This window comes from Chelmon rostratus, chromosome 24, assembly GCF_017976325.1.
Source record: "Chelmon rostratus isolate fCheRos1 chromosome 24, fCheRos1.pri, whole genome shotgun sequence".
NCBI classification, from domain to species: domain Eukaryota; kingdom Metazoa; phylum Chordata; class Actinopteri; order Chaetodontiformes; family Chaetodontidae; genus Chelmon; species Chelmon rostratus.
The window spans coordinates 1,432,602-1,450,070 of NC_055681.1; the positions used below are offsets into that span (position 1 = coordinate 1,432,602).

A 17,469-nucleotide genomic window follows, 5' to 3' on the forward strand; every position below is an offset into this window, starting at 1 on the left:
GCAGAGGTCACGCTGACGGCTGTGCCTGGAAACTGCTGAAACAATTTATCGTTTGCTCTGGCGCCGCCGTCAGGTAAAGTCACGTCAGTGAAAAACACCTGGAGGGCAGATTGTCATAATATGAGACGTTACAGGCAGGTTTTTAAGGTGTATTCGGTGGTAAAGCACTTTAAACTGCATATATTACACATTATCATGATTATTACCACTTTTTTTTAACCACCATTACTATCCTACTACAGTACTTAGTGGTGGTACATGTTGTGTACATGTACGTGTACTGGTTAAGTCAAAGTAAACATGTCGAAGATTCACATTAAATCGACTCATCGGTCCAACTCACACTTTGACCCCCCAGTCAATACTCCCCCACCCACACAGACACACACACAGACTGACTGACAGACTGGGACAGAGCGACAGACTGAAGAGGGACTCTGCTGGATTTGGTTCTGTTTGCAGGTCTGGATCATGGTGGAACCAACACTGAGACCAGCTGCTGTTCTGCTGCTGTTCCTGCTGCACGGCTGCCTGGCGGACCACGGTACCTCCACCCGCTTTTTAAAGTAGCTGTAGTAGTTTTTGTACTCTCAAAGTATGACAAAAAGAACTACATTGGTCGTAATACTGTGAGTTAGGACGCTGTAGTTGTAGAGTAGCAGTGACTTCTAGTGCAAAGTGGTAATAATCCTAATAATCTATATTAAAATCATGTACAAATACATGCATCTTACTGTGCTGGATGGCCCGGCAGCCAATAAATATTTAAACTGTTACTAAATGTTACTGCACTTCCTTCTCTTCTCTTCTCTTAAAACCACTTTCCAAACTGACTCCAGTTCAGTACTTCAGTACAGGTTTGTACTTTGAGTATTTCCATTCTCTGCTAATTGATACTGGAGCTCCACCTCACTTCAGAGTACTTTTACTGCAGTACATTTATCAGATAGCTACTTTTCAAATATATAAATATGCTGCATTGTTACAGATTAAACTACCTGTATTTAAAGTAGTTCAACATTAAAATACTACAACAGTGTATCAGTCGCAGGGGCCTCTTTAAAAATCAAGAGTACTTTAACTTTCAGTACTTTAAGTACATTTAAGCACTTTTTGCTGATAATACTTGTGTACGTTGACTCATTGCAGGACTTTTAGTCGTATCGTATTTTAATGTAAAGGATCTGAATACTTGTACCACTGCTGATCAGACGTGTCTGTACTCCACCTAAAAACTTTAATCTCTAATCTAATGTCATGTGAACTTCATTTAGATTTTCTGTCTGTCTGTAGTTTTCCTCGACGGTCACCAGGCCTCGCAGGTGCTGGTCAGGAACCGCCGGGCCAATCAGCTGTTTGAGGAGGTGAAACCAGGTAACTCGTGTACTTCATTAATCTGTTTTACAATGGCAGCTCCTGTTTGGCTGCAAGAAAACTGATCCTGTAATTCATTCATTCATTAACCCTTATGTTAATCATGTGACCCCAACAGTAACTAAGTACATTAACTGAAGTACTGCACTTTAGTACAATTTTGAGGTTACATGTACTTTACTTGACATTTCCATTTTTGCTACTTTATATTTCGATTCCACTTAATTTCAGAGGTAAAAATATACTTTTTACTTCACTATATTTTAAAGCTATAATAACTCTAATAATTCTGATTATTTATAGAAGATTTGAGCTAATATTTGCTGATGTGTTGTTAAAGTACCCAGCCGGATAGAAAGTGATGAAACGAGCTGCTTCACTGAACAGATGAAACGAGCCTTTTGCATCGGGAGAAGTTTTACTTTTGAAACCTTTTAAATGCAGGACTTTTACCTGCGGCAGAGTACATTTTGAAGTATAATATCGCAGTATGTGTATTATGATTTTTCATGTGTACTGTTTCGTACCAGGGAACCTGGAGAGAGAGTGTGTGGAGGAAATCTGCGACCATGAAGAAGCCAGAGAGGTGTTCGAACAGACGGACAAAACAGTACGAGTCCACTTTGATTTCATTCACGTCACTGTCGTCTAACAGTACTATTAATTACAGTACTAGTAGTACTGCTGAGTTTACAGTCTAACCAGAAACTCTCCCCTCTTCAGGAGGACTTCTGGGCGAAGTACCTGGGTAAGTCCGACTGCTCCACCACACAGTCCTTCAGTCAGTTCAAGTCATAAAGAAACATTCAGTCACAGTAAAATGTGTTTGTATATAAATGATGTATTATATGGATTAAAGTACCTGGAAGTACAGGAAGCCATTGAAACGAGCTCCATGTTTACCAGCTTTGCCAACATTTAAGTAACGAACACATTAATTCATCGATAATCATAATCCAGTCACATTTTTATTCTGAATTATTCCGTGCTGCAGTCTTATTTATATACAAACGTCATCATACCATTCAATTCTAAGTTTAATTAATTAGACTTCTCGTTTTGCTTTACTTCTGATCGCATGCAAACGTTTTGCAGCCTGAAATAAAAGCAGAGAAGAAGAGTTTCATTTCAGGAGTTTGTTTGTGAAGTAAAGTTAAATTAGATGTTAGCAAACATGAACAAAGTCCAGAACAGATCACACGTACACAAACATCCAACTGCCTGTCTGTCTGACTGCCTGTCTGTCTGTCTGTCTGTCTGCCTGACTGCCTGCCTGTCTGACTGACTGCTGTCTGTCTGTCTGACTGCCTGTCTGTCTGTCTGCCTGTCTGTCTGACTGCCTGACTGACTGTCTGTCTGTCTGTCTGCCTGCCTGTCTGACTGCCTGTCTGTCTGACTGTCTGTCTGTCTGTCTGCCTGCCTGTCTGACTGCCTGTCTGTCTGTCTGTCTGTCTGTCTTTCAGACTGTAAAGGAACTGAGATGATAAGAACACAAGACAACATCAACATTGTCAGACAGTGCATAGAAGGTAAATAAAAATAAACTAATGTGGAAAAGTTAATTTTATAAAATGTACATATACACTGACAGAGTGTGTGTGTGTGTGTGTGTGTGTGTGTGTGCGTGTGCGTGTGTGTTTTCAGGTCAGTGTATTTCTGGTACAGGAGTGAACTATGAAGGAAACATCAACATCACAGAATCAGGGAGACAATGTCAATACTGGAGGCACAGCTTCCCACATCCCATAATAAGGTAACTAATCAGCCAGCTAACCAGCCAGCTAACCAGCCAGCTAACCAGCTAACCAAACTACTAACTGTCAAAGTAACTAAAAATAAAGTAACAGATGAATGAACAGCAGATTTAATGATGGTAAAAACAAGCTGACTAACTCCCAAATGAATAAACTGATAATCGTGATAATCGTAAACAAAGTGATTAATAACAAAACAATTGATTAACAAGCAAACTAAGACCTAATTAACAGGAAACTAACAAGGAATAATGAACAATGACGTAATTAAAATAAAAAGAAAAGCTAATGAGCTCATTACTACCTAACGAGGATGTGAAGCCTGTGAACTAAAACAAGTTAACTGACGAGCTGACACGATTAGTTCACAAACAAGTGAACTAATTAACGAATCAATGGAGCCCGTTAATTAAACCGGTTGACCCACCACAAATACCTACACTAATGCACAAACTATGATTAGCCACAACACATCAAGTAATTCAGCAATGAATTAAGTATGAGACTGATCGACCTTTTGACACTAAATGATTGTCTGTGAACTCACCTGTCCGTGAACTCACCTGTCCGTGAACTCACCTGTCTGTGAACTCACCTGTCCGTGTGCAGGGAGTTTAATGCTTCAGAGCCAGGCAGCATCCTGCACGAGAACTTCTGTCGAAACCCTGACAACCGTCCAGGGGGACCCTGGTGTTTCACCAAAGACCCGACAGTCCAGAAAGAGGCCTGCAGGGTCCCCAAATGTGGCAAGTATCTGCTGGCACTACTAGCGTAGTACTCGCTCAATGCTAGCTTAATACTACAACTGCAACACTGAATATTCTAAAAAAAAGAAGTTCAAACCTGCCTTTTCAACTCCTCTGCTCACCTGGTCAGTCGCTGGGTAAAGGGGGTCTGACTGACAGTTTTCAGTCTCCGACCCTGGAGGGAATAGTGCTGTAAAGCTGAGCAGACGCTGCACACACGTCTTGTTTTCATGAATTTTGCTCGAGCTTGTGATGGACAGAACCGATCTGGGGTTCCATGTTTAAGTTCAGCGTTCAGGTTCTGATGAAAACTTGTAGTTTGGAATTAAAAAGACGTACACGATGATCGTGAAGAGTTTAATACACTCTTTCTCTGTCCAGGTGAGCCCTTCGTCCCGCCCACTGTGACCCCTGAACAAATCAAATCTGGCATCTGTCTACAAAATTATGGCATTGACTATGTTGGCGACCTGGCCGTCAGTCTGGGAGGCCACACCTGTTTGCAGTGGTCGTCGCCGGAGGCACAGGCCCTGAGCAAGGACAAGGAGTTCATCCCCGAGGTCATTCTGCAGGGCAACAAGTGCCGTAACCCTGACAACGACCCCGAGGGCCCCTGGTGCTACGTGGAGATTTCTGGAAACGTGACGGTCGACTACTGTGACCTGGAACTGTGTGGTAAATACTATGAGTACAAATCACTAGAAGTACTAGTACTGCTGCAGAATATCACCCTGCTGATTAGGGACCCCTCACCTGCCTGTCTGTCTCTCCACCTGTCCATCTGTCTGTCTCTCCACCTGTCTCCCAGAGGACCCGTTGCTTGGTCAAGAGTTGACGACAGAGACGGAGGGCAGGGAGCGTTCCGTCCTTGGGCCCACCAGGAAACAGTTCTTCAATCCTCGCACCTTCGGACAAGGAGAGAGTGGTGAGTCATCGTTCCATCAGTGAGCACCTGATTGGCTGATAATGAGCAGTCACTAAGCAGGTAATGTAGCTAACGGGTTAGTAGCCTGGCTGAGTGATGAACTGGTGCTATGTGTCACCTGAGTGATTGATCAGTGACTGACGACCTCCCAGCCTGACTGGTCAGACAGGTGAACTGGTTCACATCCTGTTTGACTGACTGAGTGGAGATACTGCACCTCTCTGAGCATCACACAACCATTCACTGATGTGACAACGTCACTGGTTGACTGACTGATTGACCAAATCACTGACATGTGCATTGACTGGCTGATTAACTGGTTTACAGTCTGGTTGATTGCTTTACTGACTGGTTTACTAGCTGGTTAACTGGCTGATTGAGTGGTTTATTGACTGGTGTATTCACTGGTTGACTGGCTGGTTTGAATGGCCGATTGACTGGTTTATTGACTGGCTGACTGGTTTATTGATTGGTTTGCTGGTTGTGTCACAGTGTGTGGAGTGCGCCCCCTGTTTGAAAAGCAGAACAAAATGGACACGAAGGAGGAGGAGCTGTTGGAGTCGTACCGGGGCCAACGCATTGTTCTGGGCGATGACGCCGATGTGGCCTCAGCACCATGGTAACCACACTTTGAACAATAAGATGTCACTAAGGTAACCACATTTTATCGACATCTCCGGTAACAATGTGTAACTTCCTGGCTCCTCGGCTGCCGCTATTACCCAAACACTGCACAGGAGTCCACTCGTTGGAGCGGTCACAATTTATTGTGAGAAAAAAGGAAATAAATACAGCCACAGCTCAGCAGGTAGTTGGTCAATTTCCATTCAACCGCTTTGTGGGATTGCCATTCTGCTATATTGTGATCATATAGTGATATATAGTTTTTACAGACAAAGGTGTAAAAAAATATAGTTGTTGTTGTATGTAATAATGAGCTACCATAAACAATAATTTCATTATTAACCTTTTGCGCAATTCCAAAGTTCCATTTTACTAGTGTAACACCGTAACATAAGTTTTACTGCCACCCTGTGGTGAGAACTAGCTATAACACTGGCAGCATAAACATTACCTGCCAGCTTTAACTAGCAAACTACATAGTTTACAACACTCAACAGTTAAACATACCTGAGACAACAGGAAATAAACACAGCCACAGCTCAGCAGGGAGTTGGTTAACTTTCCATTCAACTAGAAAGCAAAGTTCTGGATTAGTGACGAGCGATCTCTGGTACTTCCGGTTACTTAGCAACTAGCTAACATGCTTCCCGCTTCCTCACTGTATTTTACGATCGATTTTAAAGTAAATGAGCGATGTAACCACATGTTCTATTCTTCTCATTTTTTATAGTTAATATCAACAATAAACTTCCTATTATTTTTTACACATTACATAAGAATTAAGTTACTTTTATTCATTAATTTACGTATTACTGGACCAGAGTACAATTTACCCGCTTTGTGGGATTGCCATTCTGCTATGGATCCCCCACAATGCACCCGTTATAGCATTTCCGGTGAGATTTCACCTTACCAAAATAAAATACAGAGACTTCACATTAACAAAATAAAACACACAGTAGAGCAATGGCTGGCAGTCCCAAGTTTAACATGAATTTAACTAAGCTATTTATTTCACTATGTTACAAGTGCTTAAAGGATGATTAGTAGAATTATATTTACTGCTAAAGTAAAGCATGAAAGCATCTTCAGGACAAAAGTCTGAACTTGTTTGGATGAACACCGTAATGTGCTGTTCCACTCGGTGTTAACTGATGGTGTTGTCGGTTGCAGGCAAGTGATGCTGTATAAACGCAGCCCACAGGAGCTGCTGTGTGGAGCCAGTCTGATCAGTGATGAATGGATCCTCACTGCAGCTCACTGCATCCTTTATCCGCCCTGGAACAAGAACTTCACCACCAACGACATACTGGTCCGCCTGGGAAAACACGACAGGGCCAAGTGAGACTTCCTGTCCGTGTGATTTAATGGATGACACCATTTCTTAGGTTAGAACAAGACTGATGAGAACATTTGCACAACTTTCCAGGTTTGAACGCACCACGGAGAAGATCGTCGCCATCGATCAAATCATCGTCCACCCGAAGTATAACTGGAGGGAAAATCTGAACCGTGACATCGCTCTGTTGCACATGAGACGGCCAGTCACATTCACCGATCAGATCCACCCCGTGTGCCTGCCCACCAGGAAGGTCACCAGGATGTAAGACCAACCCACCAACACCGTCTCTGTCCGCTGTTAAACCTGTATAAACCCTCCACGAAGCAGATTTGTTTCTGAATGTTAGTCGTCTGACGGCAGCTCTTCTCCAACAGGCTCATGACCGAAGGCTTCAAGGGTCGAGTGACCGGTTGGGGGAACCTGAAGGAAACCTGGAACCCAGCAGCGAGAAATCTACCCGCAGTCCTCCAGCAGATCCATCTACCAATCGTGGATCAGGACACCTGCCGCAGCTCCACATCAGTCAAGATCACGGACAACATGTTCTGTGCTGGTAACGTTTCTGTTTCCACATTTATTTGATTTGTTGTTTTAAGATTCAGTTTCAGCCACGCAATCAACATGTTGGTCCAGACTGAAGTATCTCCATGACTGATCTTCATGGTCCTCAGAGGCTGAATCCCACTGACTTTTCCTCTGGCGCCACCATGAGGTTAAAACTATACTTTAGATTTATAACATCTGCAGAACTAATGACACTCCCATCAGTCAGTGGTGAGATGTATATGTGCTGATCAAAGATGGTGAACATGGTAAACATTACACCTGCCAGTGCCACTTCTACGAGCTGCTGATTCTCTCGTCTCCAAACCAAACTGCTTCAGTTTCTGGTCAATACCGCCTGTTTGTTGCAGGTTATAAACCAGAAGATTCTAAACGTGGAGACGCCTGTGAGGGAGACAGCGGTGGACCGTTTGTGATGAAGGTGAGAATCGTCTTACTGACAGACAGAAGAATGAAGCGATAGCACCTGTTTTATTAGTGTGAATTGATGTATTAGTTGAGAACTAAAACTCCTCCTGTGGGCACACGAGTGGTGGCTGCTGTACAAACACATGATGAATGACAACATGGAAAAACACAGCTGGAATAATGTGAAATGTCTTTATATGAGAAAACTGTGGACAAAAACTGGACTTTAAGATTTTAAAATGTCTGAGGCTGCAACTGACGGTTATAATGAACCTGTCCATAATTTCCCCAGTAATTGGTCTGGTCTAATGCCTGATGTAACAGTTGATTATAAATCATATATAATGATAAATATGATATAAATATCTTCCTATTGTCACATTACAACAAAGAAAAGCAGTAAATCATCGTGGATACTGATTTGTGTTTCTGTGCAGTACCCGGCAGAGAACCGCTGGTACCAGATCGGCATCGTGTCGTGGGGCGAAGGCTGCGACCGGGACGGAAAGTACGGCTTCTACACTCACCTGTTCAGGATGGGCAGGTGGATGAGGAAGGTTATTGACAAGGCAGGAGGAGACGACGATTAGACACGTTTCCTGTTCTGCCCGTCATGAAAGATATTGCCAATAAACTCTGTTCACACCGTAGTCCGCTGACCTCGGGTCTGATTACAGTCACAGTTACGTTTCATCATGTGTGACAAATAAAACCTCTGCTGGTAAATAAAGTCAGAAGAGTCAGAACATTAAACACAACAACTTTTATGTATGCAAAGCACAGATACAAAATCTCCATGGCAACACAACCAGAGTTTCCCTTCGGATGCTCAGCTCTCACTGGCGTAGCGTCACCGTCTGCTAATCATCAGTTTACACGGTGGTTGAACGAGTAGTGTTGATCTTTACTGACAAGTACAAGAAAATAACAGCGACTCTTTACAGGTGTGACGTTTGTTTGTGTTTGTTTTGCACGTTCAGGTCACCATCAGTCAGACTGACAATCAACCAATTATTACAAACACATCTGGACGTACGAAGAACCAAACTTCAGGTCTCGCAGTCTGTTACCACATTGTCGAGTGGTGATGCAGCTTCAGATTATTATTGATTAGTGTTGATTACTTTGTGATTTAGAGTATAAAAAGGTAGAAAAGAGTGAAAAATGCCAGTGAGAAACAATGAATCTTCACAGTGGACAAGCTGCAGCCACAGAATGGTTGTTTTCACCTGATGAAGACTTTAACGGTTGTCCATCAGGACACCAAAGATGCTCTGATTAACTAAGAGGACGATGACGTCTTCACATGTCCGGTGCAGTCCAAAAGAACTTCAGTTAACAATGACAGAAGCGGAGAAAAGAGCTTCGTATTTGAGAATTAATTGATTGGCTGTTTACTATTTCTGTCATTAATCACTGAAGCGTTTCGCTCTGAGTGACTCCTGAGGACGAGAAACAGTAACGTGTTGATTAGTTCTCTGCAGGAAGGAGCTCAGTCGACAACCTGACAGACGATTTGATCAGCAGGATGAGATACGAAGCTCAGAAAACATGCAAAAAAACACGTTTTCTCGTCAGACAGCAGTCAGACTCTCGGTGTAATAAAGCTCAGGCATCGTCAGCCATCTCCACCACCACCTCGCCGTCGGCAGTCCTGTGCGTCAGCAGGTGTCTGTTCAGGTGAGTTTTGCGGGTGTAGCTCTTGGGACAGTAAGCGCAGGCGTACGGACGAACGCTGCTATGAGACAACATGTGTTTCTTCAGATCGAACTTCCTCCTGAGACATTTACCGCACTCTGGACACGAGAAGGGCTTCTCCCCTGGACGACAGACAGACAGACAGAGAACATCAGTCAGTTTCATGAAGGCACAGAACCACAGAGGCCTTGCAGCAGCTTTGAGGGAAAAGTTTCATTGAATGTGACGCGGACACAAAGACGAAGAGTCTAAAAACAATTTTCAGGGAATAACAAAATTCAGTTATTTTAAAGACACCAATTATCAACTTTATGGAACGAATTTATTAAAAGGAGGGTATGAATGACCAAACTGAGTATATTTATGCCACAAATTAGCAGAATCTTATCTCAAGGTTTCAAACATGTCTGAAAAAAGGCAACAGGTCAACACAACGACTGTAAAAAATTAACATCAGCTGGGCTCTGAAGGACTGTTTGTTTAAAGCTGATTCACACCTGCAGCTTTAGGTCAGTTTACCAGGAGAGCTCCCATTGGTCTGTTTCCTTCCAGGTGAGCTTTGATTCAGGTGCAATTTTGTTCATCACGCGAATGAGCTACAATGTATGTTGGTAGAAAAACTAAACGTTATGTACTGCGGCCCAGTGGGTGACACCTGTACCTGAAAGAGCTCCCCAGATGGCGCCCCTGTGGTGTGTCTCACCTGTGTGAATCCTCCGGTGTTCGGTCAGGTGACAGGAAATGGAGAAGGCCTTGCCACAGTCTTGGCAGACATACGGCCGTTCACCCGTATGAGTCCTCATGTGTTTCTGCAGGTCTCCTCCCGACGGCCAGCCTTTCCCGCACACCGTGCACACGTACGGGCGCTCCCCGGTGTGCCGCCGCACGTGCACGTTGAGGCCGGCGAGCGCGGTGAAGTCTTTGGGGCAGTAGGGGCAGCGGTAGGGCCGCTCCCCGGTGTGTGTCCTCAGGTGGCCCTCCAACCCGTCGCGGGTCTTGAAGCGTTTGCCGCACTGCGGACACAGGAAGCGGCTCTCGGCGCTGTGGCTGGCCCGGTGCGAGTGGAGGCCGGTCAGAGAGCCGTACGTCTTGCTGCACTGGTCGCACTGGTACACGCGGAAAGTGTGTGTGCGCTGGTGGATACGAAGCTGAGTCACTCCTGGAGAGCAGAGACAAACACATCTCAACTCAAAACGGCCGTTTGTTCTGGAGCCTTCAACTGGATCACACTGTTCTCATCAGCAGAGAGCTGCTCAGGTTCAGCTCCACCTGTAACGACTACAGCATTAAAATGCAGGTAACGTCACAACTAATAATTCTCCAGTAGTTCAATATTTACCAACAGAACTCTGACAGGGGCCGTTCTGCCTGAATGGTGACACTTTCTTTCTTTAAGCAGGAGTTACAGAAGAGTGTTACTACGTTCACTTGTAAAATGATAAGAAAGGAAATGACTGAATAAAATGTCCAACCTCCAAACTCGATGTAATGTCATAGACCCTGCAGGTGCATCCAGGTGTTAAACTGAGACTCAAGGTGAGCTCAGAAACTCAGTGAACGTCATCGATTAATCATGTCTGTGCAGAAAAAGTCAGTGAGTGGCCCTGGAGGGGGCAGACTCAGAGTCGGTGGTCTTTCCATCACCTCTTGATCGGTCTACCTGTGCTACGTTACCTGAGAAGGTCTGGTCACAGAAGCGGCAGTTGTAGCGGGGCTCGGCTCCCTCCACAGAGTGAGTCTGCAGGTGTCGCAGCAGCTGAGTCTGAGAGCTGAACGTCTGGTCGCACACCGTACAGGTGAGGTCCGGCAGCCGGTGCTGCAGCCGGTGGGCGTCTCTCTCCTTGGCCGACTCAAACACCTTATCACACCTGCTGCAGGTGAACCCTCCCTTGTCCAGGTGAGTCTGCTTGTGGTTGGACAGACTGGACAGGTGGTGGAACTCCTTGTCACACTGGCCACACTGGTAGACGGGGCGCGCCCGGTGGCTGCGCTGGTGCGACAGCAGCTCCGCTTTGGTTTTGAAGATGGTGCTGCACTGGAAACAGGAGTGGGTCCTGGAGGGGCGGGGCTCTGGGAGGGGGGGCTCTGGGGGGCGCGGCTCTTCTTCAGGATCACCAGGTTGGATCTGCAGGGTCACAGCTCCAGTCGTCGTTAAGGCCGACCCGCAGGACTTGTTGGTGCGCAGGTGACGGATCACCTGCAGACAGCAGTGGTGGAAGAAGTTCTCACATCGTAACTAAAGTTATCATATAAATTTAGTGGAGTACTCAGATAAAGTACCTCAAAATTGTACAATACTTGAGTAAATGTACTTAGTTACTTTTCACCAGTGATTGGACAGTTGGTCCTAATCAAATCTTGTCCTGACCTGAGAACGGTAGATGAAACATTTGCCACACTGAGGACACTTGTGAGCCACCCGCTGAGAATTATGGGAGATGCTGTACAGAGCATTGGTTGTGACCTCAGAGCAGGAGTGATCTGATTGGTCAACTGTGAAGAAAGGTGGGCACAAGAAAAGATATTCAGCGTGTTTATTGAGTTCATCAGTGTGTACCTGTGTGTGTGTGTGTGTGTGTGTGTCTTACCTGTGTCTTCTGATTGGTCAGCAAAGGTTCCAGGTGAGTCTTTCAACCTGACATGAGACAAGGTGATTGGTGGATTCAGCACATGAGCTGGGACACAGTTAATTACAGGACACAACAGGAGGAAGTGTCTCACCTGTCCGCTTCCAGAATCACAGGTGCAACAGCACATTCATCACCGCCCACCACTGAACTCTCATTGGACGCCTCCTGCTCCACTTGCGTCACGGTCTGACCAATCACGGTCTCCTCTACCTGCTCCCGCTCGTCCTCAGTCATCACCACCACCTCCACCTTCACCAGCTCCACATCCAGCTGGATGGGACTGCTTACATCAGGGAGTGGATCTGATTGGAGATCTGTGTTGGCGGGAGGAGGGTCAGGATTGGTCAGTTTAGTGAAGAGGGGGTGGGTCCAAGCCGAGAGAAGGATCGTCTCTGTGTCATGACCCACTGTGAAAAAAAAAGCGATGTTAGATAATCAATAAAAAATAATAAATGGTGAAAATGTAGTAAGGTGACCCAGAAAAGTAAAAAGATTTCAGCTTTTAATTGTGTTCTTATTCAGTGAAGCTTTCGTACCTGTGGCGCTGGCTCGTCCCAGCAGACAGCTCTGATTGGTCAACAGCTCCCTCAGATCCTCCCTGTCCGCCTCCTGCAGAAAGTCGTCCAGACCAGCAGGGGCAGCATCGAGCCAGGAAGCAGCCTGAGCGAGACAAACGTTACGTTCATATTCGCATCAGGATGAATCGTAGTAACACTGGTGTTGCTTCAGACTGCAGGTGTGACCTGCAGCTCATTTACATACTTTATAAAACACTGAGACACCAAAACTGCTTTCTTCAAACATACAGACATAAAATATATCTTTAAATTCCAACTGCTAACAGATAATTCAGCAGACTTTTAAGAGTGACAATTTCACACAACAAATACAGGCTAGAAAAACGAGCTCAAGTTGCAGCTCACAGCATGACTCACTGAATCTGTGGCAACATTACACTTCCTGTTTACATCCCACAAAGCATGATGGGAACCAGAGGACAAAATCAAACAGCACATTTAAAGCATGATACAAACAGGCAAAAGACAACAAAAATCACACAGAGGTCACTGAGCACCTGTTTGAAGTCGGGCACGGGGAACAGCTGCTCAATCCTGGACAGGAAGTCAGATATGAGGGACTGGAGGGCGGAGTCAAAGCTCTGGTTGAAGACCTCCTGAATCAAACAGAGAAAACAGAGTCTGTTAGAAAAACTGCAGCAGGCCTGCAGACCATTCACAGAGCTCTGTAGTCCCAGCACTGACCTGCAGGAGGCGCTGTCTGTCCGCCAGACTCTCTGCCAGTTTATTGGTCAGAGACAACAGAGCAGAACACCATTCGTTCGCCTCTTCATCCGGCTGCTGCCAGAACACAGAAACACAGGCAGCAAAGCTTCGTGAGGAAAATTCAATTTCATCTCATGAGAGAAATAATTTACACCGACCTGACTGCCACATTCAGAAAGCTCATCGTTTCATTTACTCTGATCACTGCTTCTTTTACCCACATTTGGAGGACACAGCCATTTATCCTTTGGTCCTCCGTATCCCAGAATCCACTGCATGCTGGTCACATTTAGTCATACCTCATGAAGTCATATGTCAGATGAGAGCTGCAGCTAACTCTTATTCTCATCATCACTTAATCTGCTGGTTACTTCCTTCATTAATAGATTTATAATCTTTTATTCCATACAGTGGTGAAACAACTTTTAGTCTGATCTGAAGGCGATGTCTTCAGCAACAAAACCCAAATATATTCAGTTTACAATGAGATGAAACAGAAGAAAGCTGAACCTTCTTCACTCTGGTTCTCTCATCTCATGAAAACAGCTGCAGATTCATATTTTGACGCAGGAGTTTGTGGTCCGGTGGTGAGTGAGCGCTAATGTTTGCAGCACATTTGTGACTTCACAAGACAACAAGGACGACTGTCGACGAGCAGCAGGTTACAGCCACAGTAAGAGTCCTCCCTTCTCACCGTTGCCTTGGAGACGGAGTGGATTCTGTCCAGGTGGGAGTGGATGGCCTGTGGGTCCGGATCACAGAGGGTCACCTGGAGCAAAAACAGATCCAGTTATGCTGAAACACATTGAAGTTTTAATTTATTTTATTGAGGTGAAAACTGCCAAACCAGTCAGTCGACTGTTTGTGTTAGCATTTCATTTAAATTATAAATACTGGAGGATGTTTGAAAAACCCAGAATCAAGTGTGTGAACACAAGGAAGGAGTCTGACTGTGGTTGTAGTTTTCTCTCAGTGTTACACACAGTTCTGATAGAAACAGACTCGAGCTGTACTGAATAGTTCAACGCTTCATTCATAACACTGACATTTGAATTTTCAATCAGCATTTGAATGCTGCACAGCTTTCTCATTTGAATGTCTGTTCACTGTTTAAATCTGGTATTTCTGCACAGTTGCAGATAAAAATGAAGCAACGATACAATGATTTGTATGAAACTACTTGTAGAATTAGATTCTGGCTGCCTTTTGTTATTCTGCAAAGGAAAACTGGCTCTGAGGTCCTGAAAACAGACTTTTGCCTGCTACTGGAGAAACTGAACGACTCAGTCACAACATGTCTTCATATCAGGCCCCATTCCAACCTTGGGGAAAGGCATCAGATCTTTCAGTAGACCCCTTGCCCTGAATACATGGCTGACATCGGCATGCCTCGCTCAATTTCAATATCTTTTAGAACTGTAAAGACCGCTTTAGGCCAGATGGGATACATCCAAATATCAGTGGTTGCAGACTACTTGGCGCCAACCTGCGACATGCTCTTGGTGTGCTGTACCAAAACAAGAATGTATAGATAAGTGCCAAGGTCAGCCTGCACAGGCAGACAGCCTCACCAGACCCTCTGCTGCTATAAATTACTATTAAATGGAAAAACTCAAATACAAATACCTCGCATTTGTACTTGAGTAAATGTATTTATTTACATTACGTTACATTCCACCGTCATCATTTGGGCCATAAAAACTTGACCAGGACATTTCTAGTGTGCAGTTTATTAAGTTCCTGCGGAAACCGCCCATATGTATAGTACCAGGGTTCGACCGCTCTGTGTCGGTCTGAATCAAGGCGATAGATCAGCTCACCTTGGCTCTCAGTGCCAGCAGCAGCAGACTCTTCTGCCTGTCCGTCAGCAGCTGCGGGACAGCCTCGGTCACCAGGGAAACAAAGTCCTCCAACATCCCGTAATGCTTCACGCTTTGCTGCCGTGCAACCTGCCACATCGCAGCCGTCAGCAGGCGGAGAGGAGGGATGAGTAGGCGCAGGGTGGAGAGGGGGGGGGCGGAGGCTGGGAGGGAGAAGAGGACATTGTGACATGTCATTATAAGAAAAGCACGGGTGTTATTATTCATGATGGCTCAATTCCATTAAGCTGCTTCAGTCTCAGGGGTGGTATTGCTCACGCTGTCACACTGTGGCACATGGAACAGAGCCATTGTTAATGTTGTTACTAACACCTGTGCTTCTGCTACAGTGATGAGTCAAAATGTGATTCTGAGAGAAATCCATTTACCTCTGCAAGAAAGGTTATATGTCTAAAACTGAATAAGTATCCAAGCACAGTCCATTAATTCTGTATTAGTTGAACAGAACCATCACACAGTGGAACAGAAGAAGGGCTGCAGCTACATCCAGTCATGGCCCATTAAGGTGTGTCAGTACTGCCACTCCTTTGCCGCTTTGCAATTACACTAACTTAGAAGTTGTTCGTTAGACTTTTTGATACTGCCAAAGTGGTTTGAGATAATAAATGAATCCGTTACTTCTGTCGCTCTGGCCACGGAAATCAGAGTTTGGAAATTTCAGCATGGAGTCTGGCTCTCTTCCATTCCCGTCAAACTCCATTAAAAAATCTCAGATTTAAAATTCATTGTCTAACAGTGAAGATATTTTATAAATAAATAATAACAGGTCGTCAATTCGGCATAATAACGAACACATGATGTGGCTGGATTTTTATTTTCTAAAACTTTCAATATTTAAAACAGCAGCGTCAGTCGATATCACCGCCACACTTGGCTCCGTGTGGTGCGTCTCCCATTAGGTAATTATTGTCTTAAGATGTCGGTGTTGATGAATGAATGCATATAATTATGGATGCAGTCCTCTAAATATGAACACGATGTGTGGCTTTACAGGAGAACCACGAACTGGGGCTAACTCAATAACGTTAACATTTGCTAATCAAACGACCTGGTGTTATTAGCAGCTCTTAACGCTTTAAATGCTGTTCTTAGCTAAAATAATCACCGCTTTGGATGGTGCACATACGCCGAATTAAACTTCATGAACAACCGACTCATAGTAGCGATTGCAAGGTTTTTAAATTATATATAACTTTCCACAAGTCAAAGTATCTTAAACTAACAGTTTTTTGCATTGAGTTTGGAACGTATCGGCTCAACGAACAACCACAAGTTGGGCTAACTGGCTAACGTTTGCTATTGAATTAATCTGACAAATTAGATAATAGTGCTGATGAAAATACAGTAAATTGATCACCAGACATTATATGCACATACCCATTCTGCTTCTGCTGTCGCACACTTCTTGTTCACGTTTCAACACTGCACTAAAATCAGGCTAGCTGGGTGAACTAACAGCTATCAAATGTTTACAGTCCAGCTAAAGGCAGCCCCGCCTTCTGACCGGAAGATCACAAAACACTTCCGGTTCCGTAAATGCGGTTTGTTTTAATCTCTCGTGCGGGTAAAGGCTTTAAATGAAACAATCTGGCAATTACATGAGTAAATTTATCTAATCTTAATATAAATATTGCAGCCTATAATTAAAAAAAATACAACAACAATTTATCAGCTTATGTGAAATAAGAAAACATAAAATAAAACTTTATTAATCCCACCCATCCCATTGTTACAGACAGCAAAGAATAAAAGAGAGACATAAAAAGATAAAAAAGACAATAGAAAAAAGATACAGAATAGAAATTTACTATATATGTACATTATATATTATATAAGGTTATTTTGTTTTTTTAAGACCTATGACCTATCATTCAGGTGCTTGTTTAAAAAATACATATTCGGAGTAAAAACCATCCAAATCAGGTCGACTGAGAACAACAGTAGACATATTTTAGGTGAAGAAGATAGGCTATTCAATTAATCAACTGAAAAAAGATACGATTGAGGTACAAGTTTGAGGTCATTAATGAAATCATCTTACAAATGAGCTACAGAGTGTGAGAGACACACAATATCACAAATAAATGGCAGAATGAGGAAGATACAGTGACTAAACAATGCTAATAAATCAATAATTGAACACTGAAACATACTTCTTTTTAGCTGTAGCTGGCAATTTGACATAGTTAATATTGAGTTTATACATTTTTGTTGGATGATTAAAGCTTTCATGTGAATAAC

At 44.0% G+C, this 17,469-nt stretch overlaps 2 protein-coding genes across 3 annotated transcripts; one reads left to right on the plus strand and one right to left on the minus strand.

Moving 5' to 3' along the window:
• The first annotated feature begins 471 nt into the window (after positions 1–471).
• Positions 472–8,327, plus strand: f2 (coagulation factor II (thrombin)). The gene is made up of 15 exons (XM_041966633.1): positions 472–544; positions 1,294–1,374; positions 1,905–1,984; positions 2,098–2,122; positions 2,838–2,903; positions 3,019–3,127; positions 3,738–3,874; positions 4,256–4,549; positions 4,683–4,799; positions 5,292–5,418; positions 6,597–6,764; positions 6,853–7,026; positions 7,140–7,318; positions 7,680–7,750; positions 8,175–8,327. Exons 1-15 carry the CDS (start codon positions 472–474, stop codon positions 8,325–8,327), a joined length of 1,854 nt encoding a protein of 617 aa, XP_041822567.1.
• Positions 8,328–8,490: 163 nt separating this feature from the next.
• Positions 8,491–16,716, minus strand: LOC121627603 (zinc finger protein 2-like). 2 transcript variants are annotated; one of them, XM_041966612.1, is made up of 12 exons: positions 16,606–16,716; positions 15,169–15,371; positions 14,043–14,117; positions 13,328–13,420; positions 13,141–13,239; positions 12,602–12,725; positions 12,157–12,472; positions 12,024–12,070; positions 11,804–11,928; positions 11,110–11,632; positions 10,139–10,594; positions 8,491–9,557 (listed from the first exon to the last, which is right to left on the minus strand). In XM_041966612.1, exons 1-12 carry the CDS (start codon positions 16,607–16,609, stop codon positions 9,346–9,348), a joined length of 2,277 nt encoding a protein of 758 aa, XP_041822546.1. In that variant the 5' UTR covers positions 16,610–16,716; the 3' UTR covers positions 8,491–9,345. The 2 variants fall into 2 exon arrangements, with proteins under 2 accessions (XP_041822546.1, XP_041822544.1); XM_041966610.1 differs by having other exon boundaries at positions 13,328–13,423.
• Between the last annotated feature and the right edge of the window lie 753 nt (positions 16,717–17,469).